At 39.8% G+C, this 12764-nt stretch overlaps 1 protein-coding gene across 2 annotated transcripts; it reads right to left on the bottom strand.

Moving 5' to 3' along the window:
• ube4a (ubiquitination factor E4A) lies at positions 1 to 12369 on the bottom strand. 2 transcript variants are annotated; one of them, XM_022753807.1, is made up of 20 exons: positions 12285 to 12369; positions 10424 to 10593; positions 10081 to 10257; positions 8909 to 9021; positions 8446 to 8598; positions 8130 to 8289; positions 7788 to 7990; positions 7375 to 7566; positions 6932 to 7265; positions 6625 to 6751; positions 6125 to 6432; positions 5553 to 5685; positions 5206 to 5396; positions 4741 to 4841; positions 4150 to 4263; positions 3548 to 3722; positions 3271 to 3451; positions 2871 to 3018; positions 2495 to 2652; positions 1 to 2352 (listed from the first exon to the last, which is right to left on the bottom strand). In XM_022753807.1, exons 2-20 carry the CDS (start codon positions 10551 to 10553, stop codon positions 2217 to 2219), a joined length of 3234 nt encoding a protein of 1077 aa, XP_022609528.1. In that variant the 5' UTR covers positions 10554 to 10593; positions 12285 to 12369; the 3' UTR covers positions 1 to 2216. The 2 variants fall into 2 exon arrangements, with proteins under 2 accessions (XP_022609528.1, XP_022609529.1); XM_022753808.1 differs by lacking the exon at positions 12285 to 12369 and adding an exon at positions 11945 to 12026.
• Between the last annotated feature and the right edge of the window lie 395 nt (positions 12370 to 12764).

Below are 12764 nucleotides of genomic sequence, written 5' to 3'. Positions count from 1 at the left end.
TTATATAACACACAGTTTTATTTCTTAATCATACTGTACATCCAAAGTAAACATTTTATAATCCCGATTAAAACTAAATATTGCATTATAATTTAACCCATATAATCCTTCAGGTGGTAGATATTCAACAGAACAGGATGAGGGCATGCCAACAAATACATCTTCATGTATGTCTTTCACATTTTCAAATTTTATACCACACAATTTTGAATTAAAACCCTTTAATTCAAAAAGCTACTCAAAAACAAGTTATCTTTTTCTGATTTTCTTTCTTTCATTTTCTACCAACATTTCCCCATATGTCCTAAAAAGCAAACTCATAATTATGTCTCTTGTGAGTATGAAACAAGTCAGATCCTCATTTGCTGTCATTTACTGCAAGGCTGTTGGTTTTAGGCACCAATTCTATTGATCAACTGTTTGCCCACATGTTAATACACTATGCTTTCACACAATAAAAACTCTGTTCAACATCAATTATAATCTGGTGAGTGGTAATTCAAAGTATGACAATGACTCTTATATGCACTGCCAGTCAAAATGATTGAACCCTATATTTCTGGCTTTTTTGGCTCCAGTTTTAAGAAATATGGCCACTGTTACAACATTAAAATTAAATCACATGAACAGATAATACAAATGAAATGAGAAAATATTATGATTTTTTTTTATCTTAAATCGGAAATAGCAACGAGATTTGAGTTTGAAACATCCACCTGAGAACCCATTCAGCTCAGTCAAAGATGTACTGGACAAATCGACAAACATTTAGAAAGCCGACTAGCAGACAGTTTTATTGAATCTTGTAGTTGTGGATATAAAATAAATCATGATTCTGCAGCTGTGTGGCTTATTTTTTACCCTAGATTTATTCAGTCTGATTTTGGTGGATAGTTCAGGAGAAATTCAGTGACATTTCCATACCCAACACTTCACCCCATTCACATCATTTACACATCATCACATCAATATACCAGGTTCTAATGTTCACAGTGAGCCAACTATTATACAAAAGAAATTAATGTTTTGTATTTTTAGCATTTTGCAGTAATTTGAAGTGATAATAAGGCATCAGACGAAACAAAGCTGCTATGAGAAAATTCTGACTTTGTCAAACTACAGCCAATTTCAGATTTAAAATCAATTTGTTACAAATTATAAGGAAAAAGGTTTTTACAAGGATGTAACACTGCCAAACACAAGTCTCCATCAATGCGACGCCAAACAATAGAGCAATTTTAGTGTGCATTCTGGCATTTTTTGGCAGAATTCATTTTATGTTTCTTGCATATGCATGTATATGTACTACATCCTAAAATATAGATCAAATTAGACTAATTATTGTACAGTAAATAAAAAAGTTATTTATTAATTAGCAAGCTGTCAGATCCTAATGAGGACGTTAATTAGTGCTTAATTAAATACAGGTGCACTTGAAGATCTGACAGTCATCCATACATGTTAAAATACACACAACTGTAAAACAAATACACGGTGTGGTTTTGTGCTACAGGTTTTGAATTTCTCCAGATGAGTCTAGATTGTTTCCAATAAAAATAAAAGTCACGCATTTCAATTCAGTTTTACTTCTGCCTTAATTTTAATTGCTAATTTTTATTTACAATGCTGCTTGAGATTTAACCAAAAGTGCTAAAATATAGGGTGTTCAAGACCTTTGAAAGGCAGTGTATGATGTATTCTTCATGAAGATGAAATCAAAGTTAAATAATAAATGACTCCATCCATGTTCTGCCTCATGGGTTCCCAAAAATACTTACCTTGCAGTATAAAATCTGGTTTTGGCCAGCTGGTCGGTCAGGAGTTCATACAGTACATTCAACAAGTCCTGTTGAAACTGATACTTCTGGCCACAGTTCTGACTGTAATAATAACTAATCAATACACAGTATTCAGGGGGAGAGAAACCAGAGGTTGTATCACCCTACTAATGTTTACCATAGGGCATCATGGGAGTCGAACAGCTACTGTGCATGGATTTTGAAGTTGTCACCAGCCGGTGGGCTACAGTTTGTCTGGAATCCACTGAGGATGAAGGCTGCATGGAAAGGCTGATGCAAAGTTAGAGGGACCAGAGCAGTCAGAAGAAATCCACAGAGGCAAGCACACCATGGATTAGCCAAGAAGCAGAGGAGCACATGAGATGTGGGCCAGGAGAGAAAACAAGGATGCAGCCATTGTTTGTTGAGGGATCATAGCTAGCCACTGGGTCCCAACTGCAGCCTCTCCTGCTTATGCTTATCCAGCCACTGTAAGATCTGCTGTTTAAGTTCCTCGTTTGGCCTGATCTGGTCCATGGTTAGAGGACTGCGGTTGAAAGGGTCTGTCTGGTCACTGCAAGGAGGACATAATCAACACATGGTTACTCATTTGAGCCCCGAACAAGAGACCAAGTCTTCATGTATACATTATGCTCCCAAGTTTGATTCTGATTAGCAATTAGTTCAATTATAATAGACTGCAGGAAGTAACTCACCTGAGGAGATGCCTTGCTATAGTTGAGCGGTCTACTGTTACATTGGAAGAAGGGAGAAGAACAGGATCCAGCATCAGAGTGGACATGATGGGATCCAAGAACTCATCTGGAGCATCTGCATATGTCTCCTCTTCCTGCTGCTGTCTGTCTGCATGGGACTAAATAACAGAGATACAATTGCAACAAATTGATTTTTTTCCATTTTTTATCAACACGTTTCATATAGTTTGTACAAAACTAAAGACTTTTCTACTATATCAGTAATCATCAGTCATCAGTACAGACTCATAAGACAAACATTCGTAAAAACTGAACACACATGCTCGAGTTTTATCTCTGCAAAAAGGATGTTAATGTTTTCAAAGTCAAGTAATACCTTTATTTTATCAGCAAGAACTCCAAAAGCTACAATCATGTCACCAGGCTTGTTGATCTTCTTTAGTACCCTAACAGTCTGGGAGAAGAGGGTAGGAGAGTATGATCGTCCATCCTTTGGGACTGTAGCACAGAAATTCTCCTCGTCCCTGCCAAAGACAAAAACAAACCTTTTTTTAAAATCAGGAACCACAATAGTAATTGTACTGTAGCATATAGTCAGCAAAGTGCCACTTTATTTCTTCCCCAGAGAATATGGCACCAGTAAAAAACATCAGATTATACAAAGAAGAAGAAATAAACAAAGACTGCTAAATGTTTTTTTTTTTTTTATTATTTCTTTTCTGTTGTTTTCAGTTCTCCCATGTATTCACTTTGTAAGTGTGTGTGTGACAACATACCCTAAGTTCAGGTAGATGGTGCAGATGTCAGAAACAAGCTGCTGTGGCTTGAAGTCGAACTCACTGAAGTCCTTGACCTTAAGGGCACCCATCTTAGGACCCACCAGGTGCTGCAAGAAGTAGTTCAGCATGGAGATGATCCTCTCAGCCAGGAAGGGGTGCACAAAGATCCCCTTGATATCTGGAGAGGGAAATGGTCAAATAAAAAACATGGGATGGATAAAGACAATGATTCCTCAATGTGCAGGGTCACATGTAACAGTCTTTTCTGCCTGACCTGAGGTGAGAAAGGCCAGTGTGCCGATGGTTTCGTTAGACATGATGTTGTGGAAGCGTCCCAGCTGTCCAAACATCTGCAGGCTCGACTCTTTCTCTCTTCGGGCATCAGGGGCCAGGCCCTCCCACTCCCCTCTATCCCGCTCCAGCTGCAGAACCTTGATTTTACTCAGGTACTATGAGAAAAGATGATGTATGAATTTTGTTTATTAAGCTCATGAAAAAAGTGTCAGAAACTGCAAACTTTGAGTCAAAGTCACCTAAGATAATAAATAAGCTATTTCTAAGGATTTCAATAATAATTTTCATAAATGTAAATTTTTGGATTACAGCTTTATATCACAAAAGTGCTACAAAATTACAAAATCTGGGCAACACTTTTTTTTTGTCTGTGTGCAGTATTTTGGGATTTCTGCTCATGCAAAACCTGTATTTACCATCAATTAAATCATAAGCAGCATCACAACAAACTGAATAAACATTAAAACAAAAAAGATGTGAAGACCTAATACTTCACGTTACATGTACTAATGTGATGGAAAAGATAACTTTTTTAAAAAATTGGTAAATATGTTTTGCATGTGTTGAACGTTGTGAACTCACCTGAATAGCCTCATCTAGTAGGAAGATGGCATCATTCATCAGTAAGTTGAGGAACCTGAGGAACAGAGGGGGGTTCATGGCCTCCAGGTTCTCTGATGCATAGTCGGCCAAATGCTGAAACGAGAGATGTTAATCTATATAAAGTATTGAAGAAGTTGCCCCATCATAAACTCCATAATACACATCATAACCCAAAAAGATTTGTATGTGCACCCACCACAAATTATTAACACCACATTTATATTTTTGCCTATACTGCCATCGTACTAGTCTAATACTAACACTGTGACACAGAATTTCAACAGTGCATGTATGGAATCTATGATTAAACCTTCAGTGGTGAGTGAATTGAGAGAATATTCTTTTAAAAGAGTTTTAAGTGTCTTATTGGGACAGCAAGCAACATGATACAGACAGGATTAAAGTTTTGATTTTTAGATTCACAGCCACCACATGAAAAACACATTAAACTCAGAGAGAATTCACAGAGAAAAATTAAACCTGAGGGCTTCTTTTTGAAAGACAAAAAAACATCATACCACCATCTTAACATCTGAAGATAGACTGTCAAAAACATTTATTTCTCATTACCTTGATGCTCTCTCTATAGTTATCTTTGCCCCACATGTACTTGAGGATGGGGTACATGGGTCTTCTGTAGTTGAATTTCTGTTCAAACTGATGAGGATCACCTGAAAGAAAAGAGAGTAAAACTAAATAAATTCAAACATGCTTCAGTGATGCCTTCTATTTGTTTTCACTTCATCCAGCTTCTCTCCTTATCTTGCTCTGCAGAACACACACAGGTGTGCACACAAAGTGCAACCTCTTTACAGTTTCACCAGACTGGAAAATTATACCAAGACTCTTCTTTTATTTCTTATTCGTACGTGACATTTTAATCAAAGATGTTTTTTAAATCAGCTTCTTTTTATTTAAACATGGCTTCATTAAAATTCTGCAGTTCCATTAAAAAGACGTGAGTTCAGTGCTGTCTCCATCTACAGCGAACACTAGTGAGTCAAAACACATTTATAAGGAACACAACTGTTTCACCTGTGAATTCAATGTCTACAAACACAGTGATGAGAGCCTCGGCCAGCTGAGGTGCATGTCTGTAGGAGCAGAAGACTCTCTCTCGCTGGAACACGATTGGCTGAGCAGCACCAGAAGCCACTGGCTCCATGTGTGGCATCACCGCCTCTAAGACCTCTGCAAGTTTTGCTCTCAAGTGTGGGTTCTTCATCCTGATGGAGATACAGGACAGGAGGGATTGGAGCAATATGTGAAAATTTTATTATATCAAATGGACCATATGAGCCCTCATAATTCTTTCTCTCAGCCTTGCCAGGCCACTGACTTCAATCACAGACATGATTTTATTACATTATTGAGAAACATACCTTTCTACGTTACCCATGAAGACAGTGATGAAGTGAAGAATCTGCTCCAGACTTTCTGCTGAAGTCTCCAAAACATCGTCTGCGAATCGCCGCAGAAAGATGAAAAAATCCCCCAAGTTTTCTGCAAAAAACTCTAACAAACATAGAAAGGCGCACTTTAGCCATGACTATCATGTGAAGGAATGTTCCGCATTAGTGAATGAATGTACTATGAGTGACTAACCACTGCTACCTGGCATGCATAACAACTGTAATTTTAAAAACATGTTGTAGTAGAGGCTGTGTATAACCCAACATTAGAGACATAAATATCAGGTCCAAAATTATTCAAACTGAAATTTTTCACTTGACCTGAGCCCGAAGCCTGTGACCTTTACATTATAAACTCAAACCATATCAATTTAGGAGGTAATAATGACAAAAAAATTAATAAACCTGCCCCAATTCAAGATGGAGAAAATTAAGAGAAATTAGAGACTCTCCTCACCCCTGTGGGTCAGTCTGACAATCAGAGCTAAAGTTGGGTGTTTCTGTTCCACTGTATTTGTAATGTAGTGAAAGGTCAGACCTACCTGGTACAAAGCACAGCATACTATTTTGCAGGGAAGGCAGGGGAAAACTGAGTGCTACATGTTCAGGCCCCTGGTTTCCAACACCAAGTTGAACCAGCAGAGCAGCGGTGGAAGCTTGGAGGTTAAGGCAGCATTGCAGCATGGCAGGCTGCATTGTGGCAGCTTTGGTTGACAAATAAACAATCATCAGACGCTCAAACTGCTCCAGGAGCTGCTCTGACATCGGGTTCCCGGTTCGCTGGGCCTCCTGCCACGTCACCTGGAGCCGATGGAGAGACTGGTTCATCTTCACCATCTGCTCATGGAGTCTGCACACAGGTGTATGGACACAAACAGAACAAGATAACATAGGTTAATGCTGACATATGGTGTAAACATGAGAGAAAACACAGTATGCTATGTTGCTGAGAGATCCGCGGCACTGTGAGGTCTTTAGTGCAGCTAAGTCTGCGTATGCTTTTTAACTGCATAGTGGAAGGTGCTTGTTTGAAGGCATGTACCTGTGGAAGCCGAGATGCAGGGTGAGTTGTGTGAGGATGAGGTTTTCAGTCAGAAGGCTGTAGGACTGTGCAGACTCCACCGGCTGCTGAGGGGGCATAGGGATCAGACAGGTTTCCTTGTCGAGACCTGGAATTAGTGAAAGAAGATCTTTAGTCAAACTTGGAAAATCCTTATGCTGTTAAAAAGGTGGTGTAAAGTGCTGCTATAAACAAAACAAATACCAGAGCTGCTGTATTAAAACTGATGTATTTAAACTGATAAAAGGGAAGTGTTATCGACACTCGTTTTCTCATATACAGTATTAACCTCTTGCATGCACGTTGCGATTGCGCCTCTCCTCTTCACTCAGCTCTTTGAGGGCGCAGTAGGTGGGGTTGAAGGTGAGCAGTTTGGGTGAACGAGGCCTGCAGAAGGGCTGGCACAGCTTCAGCAGAGCTGCACCCAAGTTTAAAAAGAATGCATCTGAAGCATACATCTGGAAGAAGATCTCTGGCATCTGATTGGCCCATATCTTGGCTCGGCCAGCGTTAGCCTGCAGACAGCTGCCCAGCCACGAGAGCAGCAGGTGCCGTGTCTCACCAGATCGCTGAAGCAAGTTTTTCAAGATCTGGTGCAACTTGTCGTGAAACTGTCCCATGAACTGTAACACAAGGGGAGTAACGGTCATCAGCCCTGATGCATTTGTAGCTTGAAAACCATGTAAAACAGTCTAAGATTATAATACAACCAACTAAAACTAATCTGTTTACCTGGTGGATGTTGGCCTCCTGGACCTTTGTCTCTTGGGCGCTGGAGCGGGAGGGGTTCAGGAAGTAGCCATGTCCCTCCACTACACCTGGGGTTTTTAACAAGCAGGAGATGCTCAACACTGCCCCCAATAGGCTCTTCTGGTACTGCAAACCATTAGCTGGGTCTTTGGGCTGAATGTGTTCCACCAATACCTGGGAAAACCGAAAAAAATAAGAAGAACTGTTGGAAGGATTTGAAAAGATCGGGCCCTGAAATAACAAACATGGAAGGTATGTAACATTGAAATGTTTTGGGATCACTGTCTATTGTTGTATATTATTTGATTAGTAGTGAGCGGGGAAATTATCTGTTGGTGTCAGAGGGTATATTATAATAACATTTGCAGATATACTGTCTCTGTGTGTCTCCTGACCTTGGCAATATCTTTATGGTGGCTGAAATAGAGGAGAACATCTAAGTAGGAGTAGAGGAGAGGCTGGCAGAGGTCCAAGTCTTTGATGCGTCCCTGGAAGATATCAAACACTGGTACTATCACCTCCTCGAAGGTACGCACCTCCTGGTCAGAGAGCAGGCCAGCAACGACCTCCTCCACAAACTCAACCACCTCCTCTGGCTCTGAAACACAGCGACTTTGTAAGTAGAGGGAACTAGAGGGAATACTTTACTGAGAACATGCAAAGACAAAAGTAGAAGTGAAAGGAAGAGAAAAAAGGGAACACAGGAAAGGAAAACGTCAAGCCTATACTGAACCTACGTGCTCCACTGAAACCTTCCAGCAGCAGGTCCAGAAGCTGTTCATAGACATTCTGGCTGATATAGATCTCTGGGGTGAGCAGAACTGTCCGTGTGTTTGATACCGTCAGATTCTTACAGCGAACAGCAAAGGGCAGTAACTTCTCTGGTACCTTCGTCACCTGGTGCACGAGTAATCAACAAAGTCACTGAATTATGAAAGAGAGTGGGTTATTTTTACGTTCCAATTACCAAGAATAGTCTATTAACAACTAGAAATCTCCAAAAATAGTTGCATTTAAGTACTGCAATTACAGTAATGTAGGCAAGTCTCGCACCTCTTCTTTGGCTCTCTGGTAACAAGCAAAAAGGTAAGGGATGGCACATTTCTCTCCAGCATCACGGTCTGCAGACAGGTTTACAGCGCTGCATGATGTCATGTAGATGAGGTGGTTCCCTGGCTCTAGTAGCAGCAGACGGTTAAACAGAGCCTGGAGTACAGAGGGAAACATCTCAAACACAAATCACACTGTGCAAAACACTTTCCACAACTGATTACACACCTAATATAGTAAAACCTTCATATGTTATGTGATTCCTAAAATTTCTGTATCCATTTCTCACATAATGCATACAACTTCCAAATGTGTCAGTTTCATGCATCTGATGGATTGTGAATGGTTTGTGCCAAAAGGCTGACCTCTCCCACTGTCTCAGATGTTTAGATGGTTATTGAGAGAAGAGGAACAAGACATGGCAACAAAAGGGTGGTGACACAGAAATACATTGTTGACTTCTGACCTGTTCTATGTTGTCCATATCCAGCCAGTCCTGTCCATCCAGATCTGCAGCCATCTCCTCCAGGTACACACAGCGAGGAGGGATTCCATTTCCTCCTCTTAAACTGGGGTCACCTACGGGTGAAAATAAAACCGGGGTCCATAAAATAAAGTCTGCTCAAATTATATGTTACAACCCACAAGGCTTAAACCAAACCATTCATGAATACTGGATTGAGTGTAGTTGAGAAATAAATCAACAGCCCAACATAAGAATAAATAAGACAGAGGAGGATTAAATGCACAGCATGTATTTACTCTGGTTTATTTCAGACTGAGGTGGCAGAAGAATTCATTAAAAGGGCTCTCTGTGAAAACAGGGGGGAATTTAGCCTGCATTTCCTGAACATCACGACTCATCTTTAAGCAGCCACAGTGTTGGAGGGATGCAGCCAGCTCACAGTAAGACTACACAGCGAGACTTCACAGTGTGCGAGGTCTTTGTATTGTCTTGAAGCATGGTGAGTCATTTGTTACTTACTGGAAACTTCAAATTTGACTTTCAAGACGGCCAGCACCATCCACCAACACCACTGAAAACAACATACTGTGCTACTATTTACAACTACCAATACAGTTACAGTGCATCATCATGCACCTGTTTGTCTGACTAAATTCCCTTTCAGATCAAAGCAAGAACCTCAAATAAAAAAATATAAAAGGTTTTTGCAGGTCACCATGGATTATGTGACACAACCTTCTCTCACAGACTTTTACACGGGCCTCGCTACAGGTTTATTATACAATCTACAGCTATTGCAGAACTGTAGATATTGTAAAAAGTACTCGTGCTTACTATTGCAAATAATGTCTTCAGCCATTACTGTGGAATTAAATTAAATTGTATTAACACTCTAGTGATACTTTTCATTGGTGTCAAAACATGAAAGCCCCGTCCAACTACAGTTGTGGAAATGGGTTGTGTGTAAGCAGTTGTTACTCCCAAGCAATTTACCTGTGACCAATCTTATGCAGGCTGAATGTGGGTAGTATGTTGACAATCTGATTCAGTTCAAAAAGCTACAACATGAGTGTTCAGAGTCAAAACAAATCTAATTTCAAAATAAAAGGTAGTGTGTACTCCACATTATCGCTCATGATTTATTACTTGATCATTTTTCCCCTTTTACTTACTGTTGTCCAGAGTGATGAGAAATATTCGCTGGATCATGTGATTGACATTGAGCTGTTCACACAGCTCCTGGCGGGACCGGAAAGAGCGGCTGATCTCTGCCACAGAGTCGTCATTATCATCGACGCTGTCTGACACAGAGTTTTCTGAGTCTGACTGGCTCTCTCCTGAGTCCTCCACTGTAATACCAGATACAGGGGTTAAGTATGAAACCATGTGATTAAATTTAAACCAGAAGTTACAAATAAAAGAAGCTGATGCTTCTCTAACACTGACATGATGTTGTGCATGTATTTATGCATTCTGATATTTGAGGACTGCAGTGGACCAGATAACCCTTCTTACATGGTGGTTCAGCAGACAGCTGTTGTGGTTTCTGGCCTGATGCAAACTGTTTGGCATCAGCCAGTGAGCTGAAGAGGGCAGCAAAGGGGTTGCAGGAGATGTTCTGGTTGTTGTTGCCCTGGTCAGTCATCTCACTGGGGCTCAACACTCACTCCATCCAAGATCCCAGCCTAAAGAAGCAATGCAGATATGACAAATAAGTGGAAGTGGAACAAGACCTAGAATTACCAAGTAAGAGATTAGTGAGCATGTACAGTATATTACCACATACACATAAAATTGTCATCATTTTTCATCACTGTGCCACTATAAATCAGCACCGCCTGATGATAAAATTAAGAGCTGCCTAACTTCTGCACCTGATCATTAACAGCTCATCTTCCTCTTCATTTTGAGGTTGTTAAGGTAGTCGTTCCTTCATGTGGCACCACTGTCCTTCTGGATTCAGGCCTTCTCATTGTCCAGTTGCTACAGTTGTCCAGTTGTCCTAAAAAATCTACTGCCCTCTCGACTACCTCCACACTCTCACTCTCTCCCATACTTTTTACACCAGTCAGTGCTCATCTCAGTAATTCTGTAATAATTTCCTGGGTTTGTATCTCATATTTTCTGCATGTTATAAGGGCTTGCTGTGTTTTATCTCGTTGACAATGATCCCAATAAACTGCCACATATTTTCCAATAATGCAAGGAGTAATGTTCAGATTACTGTTCTAATTTCATTGTAATCACTTTCTTTACTGTTTCTTTCTTGACCAACTCTACTTTGGATTGCCTCTTTCTGTTGCATAATCACAGTACCGTTTTTTTTTTTTCCACAATATGATTTTTCCCTCAGCTTTTGAAAGTTTAATACTGACTTTGGTCTTCTGATTGCTTGTTTAGCCAGACTGTCTACTTTCTTGTTCCCAAGAATGTAAACACATTCAGGGAGGCACAAGAATGTTGCATCTTTGCTGGTAACTATTTTTAGGTGAGTGAACAGAATTTCATACAGTAGATCATTGGATATAGCAGATTAAATACTATCGATACAAACCTGCACTTGATTTCAACCGTTCTGAATTTTCTAGCAACATACATCTCAGCGTTACTGGGTCATCATGTATCAAACTTAATATTCCTGCCAGATACTGGTCCCCTCAGAAGATAACACAGGACAGATAGGGTATGGTTTGTTGATTAGGAGAAACCATGTTACCGCTTTCTGATAAGGCGCCATTCATTAAGAGTTTATAAACTGAAATTAATGGCTTTAATGCGTTAGTAATTCTCTATACATCAGTCATAACCCATATAAAACAAGGTAGGTAATCCAGCCTTGGGTCCTACAATAATCCATCAAGTCTGTCAGCAGTTGTACATGTTAATAGGCAGTTTGTAAATGGTTTTTAATCTAGTTAGACAGTGACGCTGAAACCAGTTGTGACGAGGTTAGAAAGTTACTGTCATGACATTCAGAAAAAAAGAGGCTCAATAGACCAGTTTCCTCCTCAGTTTGACAACGATCACTGGACTCACTGAACAGACTGACGATCTGTACAGTTCACCAGACGTTTGCTTCGTGCTCACCACTTCAGCTTCACGTTACAGCATGTCACAGTTGCTCATCAGTTCAGTACCTCACAGCTATAACATGTGCATCTTTACGCGACTAGCTCCCCGACAAACCTTCAATACCCTGCGTGTAATAAGCAGCTTTAGCTTCGTACCGCTAGTTAGCTAACAAGCTAGTTAGCAAGCTAAGCTGTCATGGGGTCACCACGACTCTATTTCAACATCGATTTTACAAACTGTTACATGAATTTTACGTACAATCAGTCTAAATAAAGTATACAAAAGACAAAGAGTGCTGTCGTACCTGTTTGACGGGAAGAAATGTGCGTCTTTTATTTAAACAAATTGCTTCTACGAAACCAGTGGCAGTTCCTCAGTAAACAGATATTATAAACGTCATCAAACTGAGACGGAGCGTCGGCTTTGCTGAGTAACTTGTTCATAAAACATTCAAACGTGATGGAAAACTGTTTCATAAATAAAATAAAAACAACATCTCTGTTATAGCTTTAAATTTAATTAACTTATCTAATTATCTAAAGATTCCCCCATTTTAACAGTAAGTATTTGTGGGAATAATTTTTGACTTTTATGTTAAAAATAAAGAGCAGTTTTAGATCGAATACTTTTTGCGCTTTTTATGGAAAAAATGGGCAGAACAGCCTACTTCACTGCATTTTATCACATTATTAAATAATATTTTGGGAGAGCTAGACTTGAGCTATTTTGTTTAATTAAAAGGCATCATATATGTTGATGGATTAACCTCCCAGGACAAAAAAAA

This window comes from Seriola dumerili, unplaced genomic scaffold, assembly GCF_002260705.1.
Source record: "Seriola dumerili isolate Sdu_G_001 unplaced genomic scaffold, Sdu_1.0 BDQW01000199.1, whole genome shotgun sequence".
In the NCBI taxonomy this organism is placed as follows: Eukaryota; Metazoa; Chordata; class Actinopteri; order Carangiformes; family Carangidae; genus Seriola; species Seriola dumerili.
Note: the sequence above shows the minus strand (reverse complement) of the source record. Positions and strands in the feature narration are given on the sequence as shown.